Source organism: Peromyscus maniculatus, chromosome 12 (genome assembly GCF_049852395.1).
Source record: "Peromyscus maniculatus bairdii isolate BWxNUB_F1_BW_parent chromosome 12, HU_Pman_BW_mat_3.1, whole genome shotgun sequence".
NCBI classification, from domain to species: domain Eukaryota; kingdom Metazoa; phylum Chordata; class Mammalia; order Rodentia; family Cricetidae; genus Peromyscus; species Peromyscus maniculatus.
The window spans coordinates 9,127,932-9,147,842 of record NC_134863.1 but is presented as its reverse complement, the minus strand read 5'-3'; the positions used below and the strand labels follow the sequence as shown (position 1 = coordinate 9,147,842).

The 19,911-nt window shown below is 50.4% G+C and overlaps 1 protein-coding gene across 4 annotated transcripts; it reads left to right on the top strand.

The window, feature by feature from the left end:
* The first annotated feature begins 1,612 nt into the window (after positions 1-1,612).
* Ece2 (endothelin converting enzyme 2) lies at positions 1,613-18,161 on the top strand. Of its 4 annotated transcripts, none has more exons than XM_042259070.2 (19): positions 1,613-1,722; positions 2,433-2,510; positions 2,837-2,972; positions 3,130-3,345; positions 4,191-4,315; positions 4,426-4,572; positions 4,738-4,803; positions 9,018-9,206; positions 10,043-10,185; positions 10,517-10,631; positions 12,621-12,731; positions 14,445-14,543; positions 14,643-14,720; positions 15,482-15,585; positions 15,761-15,871; positions 15,985-16,052; positions 16,222-16,412; positions 16,501-16,596; positions 17,293-18,160. In XM_042259070.2, the coding sequence occupies exons 2-19, from the start codon at positions 2,433-2,435 to the stop codon at positions 17,467-17,469; spliced, it is 2,250 nt and encodes a 749-aa protein (XP_042115004.1). In that variant the 5' UTR covers positions 1,613-1,722; the 3' UTR covers positions 17,470-18,160. The 4 variants fall into 4 exon arrangements, with proteins under 4 accessions (XP_042115004.1, XP_006987816.1, XP_076404679.1 ...); XM_006987754.3 differs by lacking the exon at positions 1,613-1,722 and adding an exon at positions 1,916-2,134 and having other exon boundaries at positions 17,293-18,161; XM_076548564.1 differs by lacking the exon at positions 1,613-1,722 and adding an exon at positions 1,928-2,134 and having other exon boundaries at positions 17,892-18,160.
* The last annotated feature ends 1,750 nt before the right edge of the window (positions 18,162-19,911 follow it).

Here is a 19,911-nt window from a genome sequence, read left to right as displayed (position 1 = left end):
TTTACAGTCAGCTTAGACAATTTAGTGAGATTTTCCCTTAAAATAAAAATAGTAAATTTTTTAAAAGACAGACTCAGTCATTATGTAGCCCTGGATGGCCTGGAATTCAATATGTAGACTAACTAGGATGCCTTAAGTTCACATAGATACACCTACCTCTGCCTCTGGAGTGCTGGCATTAAAGGTGTGCATCACCACAGTCAGCCAAAAATAGCCTTTATTTTAGACACCTCATCACCAAAACATTATTGAACTTTTATTTCATTCAAAATTTTTATTTGTTTATTTATTTATATTTTATGTGTATGGATGTTTTGCCTGCCTGCCTGTCTGTGCAACATGTGCATGCAATGCCTGTGGAGGCCAGAAGAGGGTGTTGGATCCCCTGGAACTTGAGTTACTGAGGGATGTGAGCCTTTATGTGGCTGCTGGGAACTGAACTCTGGTCTTCTAGTAGAGTGGCCAGTGCTCTTAACTGCTGAGCCGTCAATCCAGCCTCAAAAATAACCTCTTAAAGCCCTCAAATAATGTGGAGGTAGATTACCTATTAGCAGATACAGGGTCCTTGGTTCAATACCCAGTACCTGAAAAACCAGACTGAATCATCACATACTCTTAATGTGCCATGCACTGTTTCATTTGATTCTAGAAACGCACTCTGAGGTAGATCCTACTCTTCCATTCTACAGATGGGAAAGCTGGTCTGAATCCAGAGCTGTTCATCCTAACAGCAACACTGTTTTTGTCTTGTTTGAGAACATGCAGTTTGGGGATGAAAACCTGCCTCAGAAAGTAGCCCAGCCGTTCTCAGCTGAACCCACTCATCAGGCATCTCTTCTCAGCCACAAGAAAATTCCACGCTGGAACCACTTGCAACAAGATGTCTGAGAACCGAGGTGGCAATCGATAAATGATTAACCACTGCCGCTACGTAAAGCTTCCTTGTATCAAATTCTCGTATTCTCTTGGTGAGGTTAGGGAGAAGAAGATGAGGCGGTGACTCAGTGCCCCAGTTCCCTCCCCAGCACTGTAAAAAACATGAGGCACTCCTTGGTGCAACAGACTGTCACACTCCCTGCCTGTTTAAGGAATGACAATATGGGAGGCAGATGGCAGATGCATGGATGCCACACTGTTGCGTTTCAGTTAAATATTGCTTGGTGTTATTTTTTTTTTCTTCTTTCTTGTAAACCTCCCAAATAAAATCGCTTGCCTTCCTGAGTTAGAAGTGTTAGCATGTCTTTTCTTTAAATATCTGTGCACGGCTGTTTTTTTCCCTGCCAATTTGTCACCATCTGTAACCCTCCCTTTATGAGATGATCTGATGACAGCGATTATCTTGGAGAGTAAAAGTGCCATCTTGAAGCAATGTGTAAGCGTGGCATTAGTGTGAGCTGTGTGTACAGTGCATGCTGCCCTAACACTTGGTGTGTGCTTGTGTGTGTCCCCAGAGACACTGGGCTTTTGCATATATACATTGTGAATGTTCAGTGTGGTTGCTTCTGAGTGTCTCTGTGTGCACTTGTGCTGGGAGACTGTGTGCTGGTGTATATCCTGTGGACACCTGTAAAGGCGTGAACTGCCAGTGGCGTCTATCTATGTGTGCCGGCTGTAAAAAGACCCCGCAGACAGACTAGTAGGTAAAGAGGCTCCTCGCCCGGGGCATGATTCCTCTATGGTGTTTAAAAGTGTTGGAGAAGGCCTGCAATTTGGAGAGTTCAGGTAAAGAATATCAGCAGGGATTGGGCCTCAACCAGAGGAAAGCAAATTGTGGGTGGCCTGCCTGAGGGGCTCTCGGGCTTGATGGAGAGCAGCGGTTGCGGGGAAGGCACTATCCACAACATCGGTCCCGGGCGCCGAAGCTGGCGGGGAGCCGCGCGCGCTCCGCCCCTCCCCCTCGCTCCCACCCCCGGGCGCGCCGCTGGGTGGGGGAGACTCGAGAAAGCCGGGGCCGCGGCGGCCAAGCCAGGGGCTGCAGCGGTGGCTGTGATGGAGGGCCGCGCCGGGGCTCAGCGGGTGGCCTGGGCCGTAGTTCCTGGGCGGGTCAACCTCGCCCAGCCCTAAAGGCGCGGCCCGGGCCCTGCTCCACGCCACCATGAACGTCGCGCTGCACGAGCTGGGTGGCGGAGGCAGTGTGAGTGGTGGCCCTGGGCTCCAGGGGAGAGGACCCGGGTGGAGAGGGCACGAAGTGTGGAGGGGAGGGTGTGAGTGAGCATCTGGCGGGGACTCCGGCTTGCTGCGGGTGATGGGGGCTTCCTATGCGGGCGAGAGAGGGATGATGTCAGAGGGGACCCCAGCCTGAGAGCCCGGCACCTGGGAAGGGCCCTCCCTGCAGGTCGGAGGAAGCTGGCCCAGCGACGGACACCCGGGCAAGGCCTTGGGCAAAAGGCCTAGCTGCCTGACCTCAGTTGGCTCTCCTGAACTGTTTGCAGATGGTGTTTGCTAAGCTTCGGGATGAAGAAGCACCAGAGACTCCAGTAGAAGGCAGGGCCACCCAGGACTCGTTGGAGGTGGGCAAGGGGGTGCCCCCTTTTCTCCTCAGGCCTCACCCTTGGCATGGCGCCTGTCATAACCATGTGCTCTGGGCTCTTCTGGTGGGTCATCTGCCCCAGTTTCCACTCCATCTCTGGCCTCTGCGCCAGGACTAGGGTGAGGTGATTCAAAGCCATGACGTTGCACAAATCAGGCTGCCCCTACTTCTTTGCTCTGGGGCCCCCAAGTTAACCCCACTAGCTAGTTGTTCCATGACTCCAGAAACCTTTATTTGCTAGAAGGACTTGGGTGATCTTGAGTCTCTGCAATGCAGATCAATTGCTCCCTGTCCTGTGTTGCCCAGGTGGGGTTCCAGAAGAGGACAAGAAGACTCTTTGGTTCACACACACAGCTGGAGCTGGCCTTGGCAGGTCTCTCTCTAGTGATGGCTGCCCTTCTTTTGGGCTGCCTCATGGCTCTGTGGATCCAGTACCACAGAGGTAGGTGGGTCCACGCCTGACAGGAGTCCTCATAGCTGTGGGGGCTAGACATGGAAGGGCCTCTAAATATTTTTCTTGTTGGGGCTAGCTCTCCCAACTTCCTGAAGTTCTCGCCTTCTCCAAACGTTTTCTTCTTCCATCATGCCCCCTGCCACAGACCCAGCCCATAGCACCTGCCTCACAGAAGCCTGCATTCGAGTGGCTGGGAAAATCCTGGAATCTCTGGACCGTGGGGTGAGCCCCTGTCAGGACTTTTATCAGTTCTCCTGTGGAGGCTGGATTAGAAGAAACCCTCTGCCCAATGGGCGTTCTCGCTGGAACACCTTCAACAGCCTCTGGGACCAGAACCAGGCCATCCTGAAGCACCTGCTTGGTGAGCCATGGCTTCAGGAGTGCTGTGCCCATCTTAGGCTTCATGTCTAGCACATGGTCTAGCACTTAGCTGGTACTCGATAAATATCCACCAGTGAAGAACTAGGTGGATCATTCTGTGGCGCTCCTGAGGGAGTGTATGCCGAGAGCAAGAGCTCTCGATAACTGGAGATGGGCTACATGGGGGCAGACCTCTAAGAATAACAGAGGCTTCTTTGAGGGTCTCCACAAACAGAGGTGGGAAAGCCCCAATTAACTCTTCAGTCTTCATGGGTGCTGCACACATTTAATCCCAGCGATGGAGGCAGAGGCAGGCGGATCTCTGTGAGTTTGAGGCCAGACTGGTCTACGTAGTGAGTTCCAGGCCAATCAGGACTATATAGTGAGACTACTTCCAGAGAGAGAGAAGAGAGAGAGAGAGAGAGAGAGAGAGAGAGAGAGAGAGAGAGAGAGAGAGAGAGAAGAGGAGAGGAGAGAACCTGGCTTGCTAATGTATGCCAATAATTCCAGTTACTCAGGAGACTGAGGCAGGGAGATTGGAAGGTCAAGGCCAGCCTGGGCAACTTATTAAGACCCTATTTTTGACTTTACCAAAAATAGAAAGAGGACTGGGATTATAGCTCAGTGGAAGAACTCATGTCTGGCATGTGAAAGGTCCTAAATTCAATCCCCAGTGACACAAAATACATACATACATAAATACACACACACACACACACACACACACACACACACACACACACACACGTGGGGGGCGGGCAAGGAGAAGAATGAAGGTCAGGGGCTCCCCTGCAACAATTAATCTAACTGCTCCCTGGACCCTATCCTGTGTTCTGCCCATTGCAGAGAATACCACTTTCAATTCCAGCAGCGAAGCTGAGCGGAAGACGCGGCGCTTCTACCTGTCCTGCCTCCAGCTGGAGCGCATTGAGAAGCTAGGAGCCCAGCCGCTTCGAGACCTCATTGACAAGGCAGGGGCACTGGGTGGGCTTCGGGCAAGAGGGGCCCGAGGGCCAGGATGTGGTCCAGGGAAGCTCTGAGAATCCCCGGACCAGAGATCTCACGTGTGCTCTCTGCTCAGATCGGTGGCTGGAACATCACGGGTCCTTGGGAGGAGGACAACTTCATGGAAGTGCTAAAGGCAGTAGCCGGGACCTACAGAGCCACCCCCTTCTTCACCGTCTATGTCAGTGCCGACTCTAAGAGCTCCAACAGCAATGTCATCCAGGTGCCTGGCTGGGAAAGGGTAGGGACTCGTGGAACCTTTGCCAAGCAAGCCAGGATTCCCCTCTCCTCTGACAGGCAGGCTGAATACCCACCCGCCCCCTCCCCATGCCCAGGAGTCTCCGGTTTAAAGTGGGAGAGTCTTAACTTTTACCTGTTGCCGTTGCAGGTGGACCAGTCTGGGCTTTTCCTGCCCTCTCGAGACTACTACCTAAATAGAACTGCCAATGAGAAAGTAAGGCACCGCCTAGAACTTCTACCCCATCCCTTGCTGAGCTGGCTAATCCCTAGATGCCTTCCTCTTTGCCTAGGGTCGGAGTGGGGAAGGTGATCCTGTTATGCTGCCTAGCAAGCAGGCTACCCTCTATTCCTCTCTTCCCTCCTTTCCTCAGTCCTCTTCCTCCGTCTCTTCTTTCCTCCCTTCCGTTCTTCCTATTATTCTTCCAAGAAATTTTTTTCTTTCTTTTTGCGGTGCTGGGAATCAAACCCAGGGCCACACACATGCTAGGCAAGCACTCTACCATTGAGCTACATCCCCAGCCCTGGGAAGACATTTCGTGGGTCCCTACTGTACGCCAGAATCTCGGGAGCAATTCTGAGATGTCAGTTTCAGAGTCACTGTCACGGGAAGTTTTTGATATCCATAGGTTTATGGATCTAAGGGTCTGAGAACAAGGTTCAAAAGGTCTGCAGGACTTAGGCCAGATGCAGGCATCCAGGAGTTCCCTTCTGAGATCACATTTGAGTCAGGCCCCTATAAAAGCAGAGAAGTGGTCCAGCACCATGGCTCAGCAGGTAAAGGCACTGGCTGTCAAGCCTGATAACATGAGTTCAATCCCTAGGACCCATGATGGAAGGAGAGAACTGTCTTCTCCAAGATTTCACACACACACACACACACACACACACACACACACACACACACACACACACCACAAATAAATAACTAGATGTAATTTTGAAAAAAGACTACAAGGCTCATCAGAGGTCATCCTGTGTAGAGATAGGTTACACAAGTGTTCAAAAGAAGAAGGCTTCGTGTGTTTGGACCATGGGGAAGAGTCCAGGGAGCCTTCTGTATAGAGAGGAATGTGTTGAACAAAATGTTGAAGCCAGAGAGGCTAGATGTGTTTGGAATGTAACAAGAAGTACGGTTTGGCGAGATGTGTGCTGAGCACATCGGAGGCTAGAAGGAGGTCGGTGACTGGTTACAGAGAAGGTTTTGAATGCTCCAAAGATTTATTCTGCAGCCCAAGAGTCACCTCCAGGTTCCAGAACAGGGATGGAGGGATGAGGTTAGCAGTGCCTTGGGAAGCCAGTTTGTCTGGAGGTAAGAAGAAGACGCAGGGGAGGGAGCCTGGAGCCCAGAGATGAGAGTCTCTGCAGTGCCTGGACTCTGAGTGGGTGACAGCCCAGGTGCCGGAGGGAGGGGCAGAGTGAGTGCTAAGCTGAGGTTGCAAGACATATCACGCTAGAACCGCGACATGCTAGTTACCTGATATTAGAAGAGGAAAGGGGTAAAGATGATTGCAGCTGTAAGGCTGAGTGATGGTGGAATGGAGTAGGCCTTAGGGCATCCGTGGTATCTGTAGAAGAATCAGCCTGGACAACTTGGGGACCAGGAGACAGTGTGATGTCACAGGACAATGAGCGACTTTGAAACCAGACCTGGATTTCAAGTTCAGCTCTCCTGCTTGTTGTAATTGATTGGTGTCTCTGAGGCTGGTTTCTTGTCTGTAAAAAGAGAAGCATAGGTTCGAGGTGTGGGGTACCAGCCAACGCTCCTGCGTAGAACAGATAGCGTGGGAGAGTCTCTCATTTTAGACATGTGAGTTTGAGGAACGTGGGCACCTTCTGTGAGAGAGGTCTGTAGGCAGCTACGGAAGTTGGTGGAGCACTGGAGAGGATAGTGTGAAGGGAGCCGGAAGCTCAGGGCTTCTCCTTTAACGTAGACAAAGGCGGGAAAGAGGAGGCGATGCTTGGGTGTCAAGGGCTGTGGAAGAAAGAGCGACCAGCTGGAGAGTCCTGTGTCCCTCTGCCATGCCTTCGTTAACATTGCCTGGACTTCTCAGCCAGACCCTGCTCTAGACATGTGTGAGTAAGACTGCCGCTCTTCCCTCAGTGGTGGAGAGAATAGGAAGCCTCTCATGATGCTGTCTTGGTCACAGTCATTAGGACAACCACAGAGAAGATACGCGAGGCTCCCAATTTGATTCCAACTGGGAACTAGCCCTGGATGGGGGGGAGGTAGGCCGAGACTGAGAAAGAGGGGCCCACAGCAGAAGCAGTTCAGACAGGCTCTCAGGAAGGAAGATGGACAGCTTGTTGACAGACTGAAGGAGCGAGGAAATGAAATAGGGACAGGTGATCCAGACCTTCTGGACACATATGTAGATTTAATTTAGAATTTAGGAACCATTTTTTTTTTTTTTTTTTGAGATAGGATCTTATTGTATTCCATGCTAGTCTTAACTCCTGGACTTTAGTGATTTTATTGCCCCAGCCTCCTGAGTGCTAGGACTGCACACACACATTACCATAGCGGCAAGTTTAGACTTTATCCCAAAAGAAGGGAAGTGGGTCCATGGAAATACAATGGCCCAGCAGATACAGGTTTTGGCTCCCGGGTCCCACAAGATGGCATGAGAGAACCAGCTCTCTATCCTCTCCCCCGACTTGAGTAGCAGGCCATGCCTACACACATGCTTGCGTGTGTGTGTGTGTGTGTGTGTGTGTGTGTGTGTGTGTGTGTGTGTGTGTAGAGCACAGGGAAGAGCTGTGTTGACCATCGCTTTGGAAAAGGCCTCATGGTTGATTCTTACTGCACCATTGGGTTCCTTAGGGGGGAAGCCTCTTGTCATAATCGGGGAAGATGTAGTGCAATGGCGGAGACAGGAAAACTAGGGGTGCAGAGAATTCAAGAAAGTCTCAGGAGTAAAGTCTTAAGCTGAGGACAAGGAAGTGGGGAGAGAAAAGTACACACACGTGCCAGGTCCGTGACTGGGCTAACCGTGTCCCCCTAGCAGCTAGGATGGGGCGCAGAGTGATTCTCTTCTGACACCAGCAACAGGAGAGTGGGGAAAAGGAGAAGTTTTGTAGCATAGAGAACAAATATCGCCAGGGGTGGGGGTGGGGTGGAGGTGACGCACGCCCTTAATTCCAGCACTCGGGAGGCAGGTGGATCTCTGTGAGTTCGAGGCCAGCCTGGGCTACAGAGTGAGTTCCAGGACAGCCAGGGTTACACAGTGAAACCCTGTCTCGAAAAGTCAAAACAACAATAACAACAAAAGAATGAATATCAAGGGACCAAAAACTTTTCAGTGAAGAAAAGAAATGGCCTTTAGCATTAAGTGAGCCGGGGGGGGGGGGGGGGGGGGGGGGGGGGGGGGGGGACACGACACTTCAGTTCAGGAGTAGGAAAGAAACTCAGCATGGTGGTATATGCCTGTAATTCTAACCCTTGAAAGCAGGTAGGAGAACTGTGAGTTCATACCACTCTGGGCTACATAGTGAGGTCTTGTCTTAAAAAGAGGGGAGGGGAACCACAGAGGTGGTTGCTGGCTAGAGCTGACGATCTATCTGCATGTTTTTTTCCCTTTCCTCCACAAATACTTAGTGAACTATCATAGGGAAGACATTGTACTTGAACCCAAGATTCCAGGGGCGGACAAGCAAACAAGCTTTGTCCTGACATGCCAGCCTGGCCCGAGGCAGGCCCAGGTAGTGCTCAGACTTCCACATTCTAACCCTGTCAGGGGCAGTTTGTGATGGGAGTCCTTACCTCATCTCCTCAGGCTTGTTCCCTCTATGGAAATTGGAACTACTATGGATTTTATGGAGTTGCTATGAGGATGTGGGGCAAGATACATTATATGTAAATCCCTTAGCCATCTGGTCAGTGGATACATAATGTTCAGTGCTTTTTTTTTTTTCCTCTGTGCTTTCTCTCTCCCCTGGATACAAGGGAGGGTGAGAAAAGCACATCTGAGGCCTGTTAGGATGAGAAGTGGGAGGGAGGCGAAGGGGCAGACCCCCTGCAGGGTCAGGTCCGTCCGTGCAGCCGTTCAGGTAAAAGCACATGGCTCCTGACGGACTGGGTAATTAGAAGGGCGATAGGAAATGAGAAGGCAGAGAACTACGGGAGTCCATCCGTTGGGTAAACATTTACAGGGGACCAGTTCTGTGCTTGGCCCTGATCCAGGCTCTCGGGATTCAGACAAAATCTGAACAGTGTCCACTGAGGGAAACAGATGATACGAGCACAGGTAATAATTAAGTAAGTCAAAGCCGACAACGGTCAGCAACGGATCAGGAATTAAACAGGGCCGCCGAGACGTCCACAAAGCGCGTCAAGCCAAAGGAATGGTGGGAAGAGCCCCCCCCCCCCCCAGCGGATCTTAGCCTTGGGCAGGACTTGTTCCTGTCTTTGAGGATGACGGGCTTTCACAGGTGCTTACTGCCTACCTGGACTACATGGAGGAGCTGGGCATGCTGCTGGGTGGACAGCCAGCCTCCACCCGGGAGCAGATGCAGCAAGTTCTGGAGCTGGAGATACAACTGGCTAACATCACTGTGCCTCAGGACCAGCGGCGTGATGAAGAGAAGATCTATCATAAGATGAGCATCTCGGAGCTGCAGGTGGGGTAGGCGGGGGACTAGAGACGTTAGGGAGAGGCTAGCCCTTGATAAAGACCACCCCGTCTCCTTATCTCCTGAGGCAGCCAGTCCCCCCACCCCCACCCCACTTCCTGCTTTTGTGAGCTTTCCAGGTGTGTATCGCTATCCTGGAAAGAAAAATGGTCAACATTTTAAGCCACCTCTCTCGAGGCCATCCTCTAGTCTCTTTTAGTCCTGTTGACCTGGACTGCGTAAAGAGATCATATTTAAAATGTTTAGCCAGATGTGGTGGTTCACATCTGTAACCCTAACACTTGGGAGACTGAGGCAGGAGAATTTCTGTGAGTTCCAGGCCAACCTAGGCTACAGGTGTGAGACCCCATCTCAAGTAAGCAAGAAAATGGAAAAACAAATTGATGAGAATTTATCTACAAATATCTACATATCTACAAAATGATCAGAATGTGTACGGAAATATCTCCTAATGCGCCTCCTGTGCCAGCCCTTTTGGTTGAATTATGGAAAGACTAGGGGAAAGGAGATTCTATAGAGAGACCAGGTATGTGGGACATGTTGGGGAAGTGGTGTTTTATCAACCAGCATGAAAATATTTGAATTTCCGTGCCCAAGCTGAATGCCACACATAGTGGCTTCCCTTGTATAATGAGTGGTTAGGCTCCCAGACAGCAGGACATTCAGGCCTGGAAAATCATTTATTGCAGGAAGGGGTCCCCAAGCAGCCAGTAACTGTTACTATGGCAATGGGAAAGATGCCCAGGCTATTGCAAATCACTGGGGGAAAGAGTCTGTTGGGACCCAGTGGGAAGGCAGGGAGCCTGAGGAGTTTCTGCTTTCAGGCTCTAGCACCCTCCATGGACTGGCTCGAGTTCCTTTCATTCTTGCTGTCGCCGCTTGAGTTGGGTGACTCTGAGCCCGTGGTGGTGTACGGCACTGAGTACTTACAACAGGTGTCGGAGCTCATCAACCGCACAGAGCCAAGGTGTGACTGGGGAACGGGAGGGGGCCGGGGTGGTACCGTGGTGGAGGGGACTCAGGGCTCTGGAAATTTCTGGAAGGCCCAACCATAGTGAACTGGCACACAGAGTGAGTGATAAGGCCCGAACCTTCCAAACTTGACGTCAGAACGTCTGTGCACTCTTCCCCTGGGCAGTTTCGGGGTATCCGTCTGTGACCTCTATTCCCACACCTTGCTCCAAGCTGATGTCTGCAGGCATTTGTGTCCCAGAGAAAGGCTCCAGGGTCCTGGGGACTGGCTGGGGAGGGGAGAGGGTGCCACACACGGCTCTCCTTGTCTTCTGGTCTGGAACTAGCGTCCTGAACAATTATCTAATCTGGAACCTGGTGCAGAAGACGACCTCAAGCCTGGACCAGCGCTTTGAGTCTGCGCAGGAGAAGCTGCTGGAGACCCTCTACGGCACCAAGAAGGTGAGCTCTGCCTCCTTTCTGAACAAACCTAGCTGGTGCTACCTGCCCACAGTGTGTCAGGAACATTTTCCCCTTGGTACGTGAGCACATGGTATGGAACACAGATCCGAATCAAGCTGTCATAATTCCCAATCTTAGTCCCTTCATATTTTAGCCTATGGCACCTTGGGGTATGTGAGCACGTTGCTCTGGCTCCGTTCCCTCGTCTGTAACAGGAATAAGTTTCAAGGCTGGCTTAAGTCAATGTCCGCACGTGGTGTAGATAAGCATACGGCTTTGATGATGAGGATGAAGATGATCAAGTGTGCTCTTCATTTCAAGAGGCCTCGTTAAGTGTGGGGAGTAAACCTGCAATCAGATGCATGTACCTTTGAAAGTGTTAATTGTTCACTGTGAGTGAAAAACCTTTGTATTATAAAGCTGAAGTTGGGACGGGCACACTCTATGTGGGGGAGGTTAACAGGACAATTTTCTCAGAAGATGCCCTGTGAGGAATAAACTCCTGAGAAAGCAGGGGACGAGGGCATTCCAGGCATAAGAAACAACACATGCAAAAAAAAACAAAACAAAACAAAACAACAAAAAACAAAAACAAAAACAAAAACACAGAGGCCTGCAGGAGCTCGGTGTGTTTGCAGGGGTTCTGGAGGAGCTTGAGAACAGGGCTGCAGGCTGAGTTTGGTAAGGGGGGCACGGGACTGATAAGGGGGGCACGGGACGTCCATGGCAGTTACGTTAAGAAGTCTGACTATGCCGGGCAGTGGTGGCGCACGCCTTTAGTCCCAGCACTCGGGAGGCAGAGCCAGGCGGATCTCTGTGAGTTCGAGGCCAGCCTGGTCTACAAAGCGAGATCAAGGACAGGCGCCAAAACTACACGGAGAAACCCTGTCTCAGAAAAACAAAAAGTCTGACCATGACAAGTGATGACAGTATCACAGGGCAGGAAAATGGTGACATGCCACTCAAGAAATGATGAGGATGAGCTAGTAGTCACTAGTGACAGACTGGATTGGGAGGGCAGGCGATAGAGGAAGCTGGGGTGATGCCCAGGTTTCAGGTATAGTGGACTGATGGCATATAAGCCTGAACTGTAGACCTGAGCAAAGCAACTTCTGAACTTGGGCCAGCAAGATGGCTCAGAACAGCCGGGCAATGATGGCGCACACCTCTAATCCCAGCACTGGGGAGGCAGAGGCAGGTGGATCTCTGTGAGTTTGAGACCAGCCTGGTCTATAGAGCGAGATCCAGGACAGCCAAGGCTACACAGAGAAACCCTGTCTCAAAAACCAAACCAAACCAAAACAAAACAAAACAAAAAAAAAAAAAAATGGTTCAGAACAGCTGGTAAAGACACTTGCCACCAAGCCTGATGACCTGAATTTGATCCCCAAGTCCTTTAGGTGGCTCCTTTAGGTTGTTTTCTGACCTCCACACTTGGACTATGGTAGGTCAGAATATCTCCCATTCCAAATAAGTAAACATAAAAAAGAAACGTCTAAGGGGGTTGGAGAGATGGCTCAGAGGATAAGAGCACTGACTGCTCTTCCAGAGGTCCCTAGTTCAGTTCCCAACAACTACGCGATGGCTCACAACCATCTGTAGTGAAACCTGGTGCCCTCTTCTGGCCTGCAGGCATACATGCAGATAGAATACTGAATACATAAGACATAAACAAATCTTTAAAAAAAAAAAAAAAAAAGAAAGAAAGAAAGAGGAAACGTCTAAAACCCAAGGGAAACTATTAGGAACATAGTAGAGTGAGAACTGGGAACGGAGTGGGCGGCATGCCCATTTTCTGCTGGAGCTTTGCCGGGTCGGCGTAGTTTGAGATGTTGCCTTACCTGTCTCTGAAGTCTGAAGGAGAGGTGGTACCCCAAGCCCAAGTGTCTGTTGCCCAGCTGAGAGGCTTAGCCCCAGAGAAGGAGGGAAGCCTTCAGACTGGAGGTCAGTGCTCTCTCTGTGGAGATCTTGCTCTTTGTCCCTTTACAGTCCTGCACGCCAAGGTGGCAGACCTGTATCTCCAACACAGATGACGCCCTTGGCTTCGCTCTGGGCTCGCTCTTTGTGAAGGCCACATTTGACCGGCGAAGCAAGGAAATCGTGAGTCTTCAGGCTTCTAAAACTGCCCTTTGATTTGTTTAAAAATCTGCTGGTCATATGTGTGCATACATAGAAAAACTGGGAAGGGCGTTCACTAATCAGCAAACTGGGTGGTGGGATTATGGGGCATTGGGTTCCTTAAAGTTTTCTGTAATGTACAAATTATTATACTGGGTTTATATTACTTATATAATTATCAAAAAATAATACTAAGAGATAACAACAGATATGCTTAAATGTTAGATGTTTATGGGAGAGTTGTGTATAGGGAGAATTGAAATGAACTGAAATGTCCAATCATGGAGTAAACGAAAAATAAATAATAGGATGGAATATGATTCCACTTTTATTTTTTAATTAGTTTATTTTTATTTTATGTAAATTAGTGTTTTGCCTGAATGTATGTCTGTGTGAGGGTGTCAGATCTTGGAGTTACAGACAGTTGTTAGCTGCCATGTGGGTGCTGGGAATTGAACCTGGGTCCCCTGGATAATTAGCCAGTGCTCCAACCACTGAGCCATCTCCCCAGCTCCATGATTCCACTTTTAAAGTGAAGATAAATTACTTCTTTATTTATTAGTATTATTTTGTTTTTGTTTTTTGAGACAGGGTTTCTTTGTGTAGCTCTGACTATCCTGAAACTCACTCTGTAGACCAGGCTGGCCTCGAACTCAGAGATCCACCTGCCTCCCCCTTCCCTAAGTGGTAGGATTAAAGGCGGGCACTACCACCGTCCAACTAGAATTTATTTTTTAAATTAAACAACTATGCCTTGCTTTCTTTTTCTTTTTTCTTTTCTTTCTTTCTTTCTTCTTCTTCTTCTTCTTCTTTTTTTTTTTTTTTTTTTGTTGTTAAAAAGAAATTGGTGGTGCCAGGACTGCATCTGGGGCCCATAACATGCTTGACAAGTTTGTTACCTCAAGCTAGAAACCCAACCGTGAGCTGAGGCTGGCCTGATATTCACTATTGTAGACCAGCCTGGCCTCAGACTCGTGATGGTCCTTCTGTCTCTGCTTTCCATACCTGGTGTAGTGATACATTTTAAAGCAGGACAAAAGTAGATTGCAAAAAATATATACAGATTGCATAACACAGCTCCATAGTTTGTATTACTTTCTGGGCTAGCAGAAACACTAGGAATAGCCAGACTATTAAAAGAAGAGAGCTGTGTGATGAGATTACAAATGTTTGATTTTCTTCTATTTTCAATACAAATTGTGTTCATGCATTTCTTTCATAACCAGATAAAGATCAATGGTAGTATTTGAAGCTATAATATTAACTTACTTAACTGCCAATTCAAATGTTTATTTAATTAATTAGAAAAAAGTAGCTGGGTGGTGGTGGCACACAACTTTAATCCCAGCACTGGGAGAGGGGGGCAGAACCAGGGGGATCTCTGTGAGTTCGAGGCCAGCCTGGTCTACAGAGTGAGATCCAGGACAAGCACCAAAACTACAGAGAGAAACCCTGTCTGGAAAAACCAAAACCAAACAAACAAAAAAGAAAAGAAAAAAGCTACCTACAATAACAGTAACAATAACAATAACAGTAACAATACTGACACCAGTGGTCATCTCCCTGCTGGGCAGCCTTTCTTCAGGAGTCTTCATAATCCCATGACTCCCGGATAGACCCAGATGGCACCAGGGTGGAGGGGAGCAGAAAAGCTTTAAGTTCAGGGGGAGGCTGACCTGTGACCTTCCCCTACAGGCGGAGGGGATGATCAGCGAAATCCGGTCTGCTTTTGAGGAGACCCTGGGAGAGCTGGTTTGGATGGATGAGAAGACACGGCTGGCAGCCAAGGAGAAAGTGAGCCATGGCTGTGTTTCGGGCGCCATCTTGAGGTGGTAGTAGAGGATACAGTTTTGTTGGGCACAGGGAAGGAAACCCTTAACATGGTCTCTTCAGGCAGATGCCATCTATGATATGATTGGTTTCCCTGACTTCATCTTGGAGCCCAAAGAGCTGGATGATGTTTATGATGGGGTGAGTACCTTTGTTCACAGCACTAATGTTCAGAATCATGGGCCGTTGTTCCCCTGCCTCAGTAATTGAAGTTCAAGCACTCGTCAGTGGAGTAGGCACAAGTAATTAGACTGCTTAGGTATGGGTTCTGTGCCAGACATGGGCCAGATGGCAGTAGAATACAGCATTAATGAGCGTAGGGATTTGGAGCTTAGACTAACTGGATCATGTTCTTACTCTGTGTAATCTTGGACAGGACGTCTTTAGGCCTCAGTTTCATGTGTAATATGGGGCTTTACTAGTACTCACTTCACAGGGTGATAAGAACAAAAGAATGTATCTTTAAAAAAAAGTCAGGTGGTGGTGGCTTCGAGGCCAGCCTGGTCTATAGAGCAAGTTCCAGGACAGCCAGGGCTACGCAGAGAAACCCTGTATGGGAAGTGAGAGGCGGGGAAGTTGGGCATGGTGGTGGCCCATGCTTTTAATCTCAGCAGCACTCAGGAAGTAGAGGCAGATGGATCTATCTCTGTGAGTTCAAAGCCAGCCCAGTCCTCATTGTAGATTCTAACAGTGAGACTCTGTTTAAAAAAAAAAAAAAAAAAAAAAGCAACAAAAGTCCAAAACAGCACTTGAGGCATAAGTACCTTTAAAATATTGTCAGTTAGCTGTTTACTTCCATTTTCTAGTGGGGGAGACTGAGGCTTGCTAGGAAAGGTCCTTCGGGGACTCTCACCTTCTCCAACATGTTGTCACCTGCTTCCTCCCTTCCTCTATCCCCGTAGTATGAAGTCTCCGAAGATTCTTTTTTCCAAAACATGCTGAATCTGTACAACTTCTCTGCTAAGGTGATGGCTGACCAGCTCCGCAAACCTCCCAGCCGAGACCAGTGAGAACGGGAGGGGAGACCCGGGGCAGCTGGAGAGGTAGACCAGGGCTTCTGGGGCTGGGGTGCGGAGCGGGACAAGGCCCTTGCAGGAGGCAGGCAGGGCAGGCCTGGGCTACTGGGCTGGGGAACATGGGGACAGCAGTCAGGAGCTGCAGCCGCTGTCTTCCTCCCGCAGGTGGAGCATGACGCCTCAGACGGTGAACGCTTACTACCTCCCAACCAAGAACGAGATCGTGTTCCCTGCAGGCATCTTGCAGGCCCCTTTCTACGCTCACAACCACCCGAAGTGTGTCTGAGGCAGGAGGGTCTGGGTGCTGGGGTCTGGCCATGTGGTTGAACTGGGGAAAGAGCTGAAGGGGGAAATCAGGAAATGCTTGTTCAGCATTTCTTATCTACCAGGGCCTTGAACTTTGGTGGTATCGGCGTGGTGATGGGCCATGAGCTGACACACGCCTTTGATGACCAAGGTAGGGAGGGGCCCAGTCTAGAATTTCCAGTGACTACTGCAGGGATTTGGGAGTGTTGGGGGCAAGCCTTGGGGATCCTGGTGTCTCTGGTCAAGGCTGGTTGGGGGGCATTTGTTCTCCTGTGGGTGAGTTGTCTTGTTGGTGGGATGCCAGGATAATTTCTTCTCAGGCCGTGAGTACGACAAGGAAGGGAACCTGCGTCCTTGGTGGCAGAATGAGTCACTGACGGCTTTCCAGAACCACACAGCCTGCATGGAAGAACAGTACAACCAGTATCAGGTCAACGGAGAGAGACTCAACGGGCTCCAGACACTGGGGGAGAACATCGCCGATAACGGGGGCCTTAAGGCTGCTTACAATGTGAGTGGCCGAGGTCGGCCAGGCTGCGTAGAGGGTGCTTGGGGAGGCGGGCAGGCACCGGTGGACTTGTTTCTTATGGTTCCCCTAGGCTTACCAAGCGTGGTTGAGGACCCACGGGGAGGAGCAGCAGCTGCCAGCTGTGGGACTCACCAATCACCAGCTGTTCTTCGTGGGATTTGCCCAGGTATGGCCCCCGCGGGAGAACTGGGTGTGTCTCCCGTCCACTCCCTCCAAAGGAGGCCATTAGAGGAAGTTGGGGGTCATTCGGGAAAGGTGCTGGGAAAGGGGGCCACCGTTGCCGTGTGGGAAGTGCCTTGAGAGAAAGCCTGGTGTCCAGAGCCCATGAAAGTAACCTGAAGGGAGAGAAATCTTCAGTAGGGTTTTATTTGAAAGGGAAGGGCTGCTAGCTTTAGTGGAATGGATAGGAGCAAGCACTGATCTCCTCCTGTTACTGTGGGAGAATGTGGCAAAAGAAACTGTAGCTTGGGAATACAAAATGGCTGTTCAGGGTTACCCCCCACCTCACCCCCACCCCCACCCCCGAATAAAATAAGCAGCAGAGTCAGCACCCAGGCAGGGCCTCTTTCAAGTGCTATGCGCCACAGTAAGCAATCTTAAAGGGCTCAGCCTTTCCCCACAGCCACGCCCAGGCTGGGTTACCTGGTGTCCAGATACTCTTTAGAGGCTTCAAGGAACTGAGGGGGCATGTTCCCCTCCCTTGAAGCTGGCCAAGCCTCCTGCAGCAGCCCTGACAACTCCTGAACTCACCAGCCGGACGGTGGTGGTTCATGACCAAGATGGCTCTGCTGTAGCCGAAGCTATGGCCTAATTCAGCTCCACACTAGACACCATATGTCCCCATGTCTGTCCTGGCCCGCAGGTGTGGTGCTCGGTCCGCACACCAGAGAGCTCTCACGAGGGGCTGGTGACCGACCCCCACAGCCCTGCCCGTTTCCGAGTGCTGGGCACTCTCTCCAACTCCCGTGACTTCCTTCGGCACTTCGGCTGCCCTGTCGGCTCCCCCATGAACCCAGGGCAGCTGTGCGAGGTGTGGTAGACTTGGGTTGGGAGAGAAATGGGGCCACTGTGGCCAGGAACTGGGGCTTCCAAGTTAGGAGAAAGCAGAGATCAGCTGGTGTGGTTGTCTCTCCACACCACAAGTGACACAGATCTAGTCTCCACCACCACCACATCGTGCCTCTGCTTTGGGGGTGCCTGTGCCTCTAGCAGAGATGCCACCGTTCACTGTGACATCCTTTCACATGTGTCACCCTGGAGGAAGTCTAGGCAGAAGTGCCGGTTCCTACAGAGAGGATTCTGTCTCTTTTGGCTCCAAGCTTACTCAGTTTGGGGGCCAAGAGGCTCTGCCTGGGGCATGCCCATCTCTCCCCAGGAATATTCAGTACTGTGTGGAAATGACTCGGCTCCCTTCAGCCCCGCCCTCAGGCTCCCCCCACCTGTTCCTTGTGCTCCTCCTAGTACTGCTGCCCCCCTCAAGGACAGAGCAACTGAACTCAAGTGGAAGGCCAAGGGCTCCCTCGGGTGAGAGGAGAAATGTGTATGTATAGTTCGTGCTGGTTCCGTGTTTCAGGGCGTGAGCCTTAGGGATGGCCGATTGTCCCCGGGCCAAACAGAGAAGCAGATCTGGTAGAGAAAAGGGAAGAGTTTATTTTTGCAGGGAAGAGGGTGGGGAGGGTGTGGTCTTGGCTTTATAGGACCCTTTGCTAATAAATAGATCCATATCAGTCACCCTGTCTCTCCCTTCAGTCTTCTTTTTCCTTATTCATCCTCTTATCCGGTCAATATTTGAGCAACTACAATTGTCTTAGTTTGGGTTTCTATTGCTGTGAAGAGACACCATGACCATGGTAACTCCTATGATGAAAAACATTTAATTGGGGGTGGCTTACAGTTTCAGAGGTCTAGTCCATTATCATCATGGTGGGACATGGCAGCGTGCAGGCAGACATGGTGCTGGAGAAGGAGCGGAGAGTCCTACATCTTGATCGGAAGGTAGCAGGAAGTGAACCGAGACACTGGAGGCGGTCTGAGCGTATATGAAACCTCAAAGCCCGCCCCCACAGTGACACACTTCCTCCAACAAGGCCACACCTACTCCAACAAAGCCACACCTCCTAATAGTGCCACTCCCTATGAGCTAGCTTATGAGGGCCAATGACATTCAAACCACCATAGTAATATTCTTTCGATCCTGACCCGAGATTTGAAGCCCAAAGGGACAAAGATGGAGAGAGGAGCACAGCTGGGTCTGTTTGGTCATGGTACATTCTCCACAGCTGGAAGGTTTGTAGGCCACTGCCTCTGTGGCCAGCCCGTCACTGGATCTGGAGAGTAGGTGGTTTTTGTTTGTTTGTTTTTTGAGACAGGGTTTCTCTGCGTAGTTTTGGTGCCTGTCCTGCTATGTAGACCAGGCTGGCCTTGAACTCACAGAGATCTGCCTGGCTCTGCCTCCCAAGTGCTGGGACTAAAGGCGTGTGCCACCACTGCCCAGCTGGTTTTTGTGTTTTTGAGACAGTGTCTCACTATATAGTCCTGGCTGGCTTGGATCTCACTATGTAGATCAGGCTAGCTTTGAACTCAACGATCTACCTGCCTCTGCCTCCAAACTGCTGGCATTAAAGGCGTTTGCCATCACACTCAACTTTTATTGTTCTTTAGATTTACTTTTGAATGATATATTGGCTACCCACCAGTAATTTATGTCTCAGGCATGGAGGATAAAGTGGTCTCTGTCCTTTGGGAACTTCAGCTATTTCATTTTTACCCTCACAAGCTCATCCAGTCTCCACAGCCATGATATTCTCCCAGTGCTCTGCTCCCATGATGCAGATCTAGCCCTAACCACTTTACTGCAGCCAAAGAAATGGAGATTGAAACTGAGGCTCTGATGGTTATGACCTAAGCCCCGGGAGCCTTCCTCTCTCCATCTGAAAAATGAGAGTAACAGCAAAGCAGTGGAAGAGTCCAATCACAGAGTGCTCTGGAGGTGCTCTTGTGGCCTGTGGCAAGACCCCCACAGAGCCGATATCGGAGGCAAAACACAGGGGTTTATTACAAGCCCAGGCTTGGTCCGCGTCCAACACACTGGCTAGCCAGGTGGAGGACGGCCCTGAGCTCTCAGGGTGAGGGGTTTTTCAAGGGAAAAACTGAAAACAGAGTGGTACAAGCCTTGGTGTCATATGATTGGGTGAGGGTGTGTAACCTTTGAATTTACTGGTTGGGGGTTACAGTTATCATTTTGGGGGCAAGCCTGGACAAGTCCCAGGCTTTGTCCTTGTGCTGCCATGGAGGCTGGCTGGCGTGGCACATACTGACTGTGGGGGCTGACTCACTGGCCCAGACTCTGTCCTTGAGCTGCTGTGGGGGCTGGCTTAGCACGTTCACATTGACCCATGCATGTAGCTCTAAGTTGTGAGGGGTCCCAGACAGTAAACAACTGGCTGAACCTTGAGCAGTCAGAGTATGTGCAGAAAGGGAG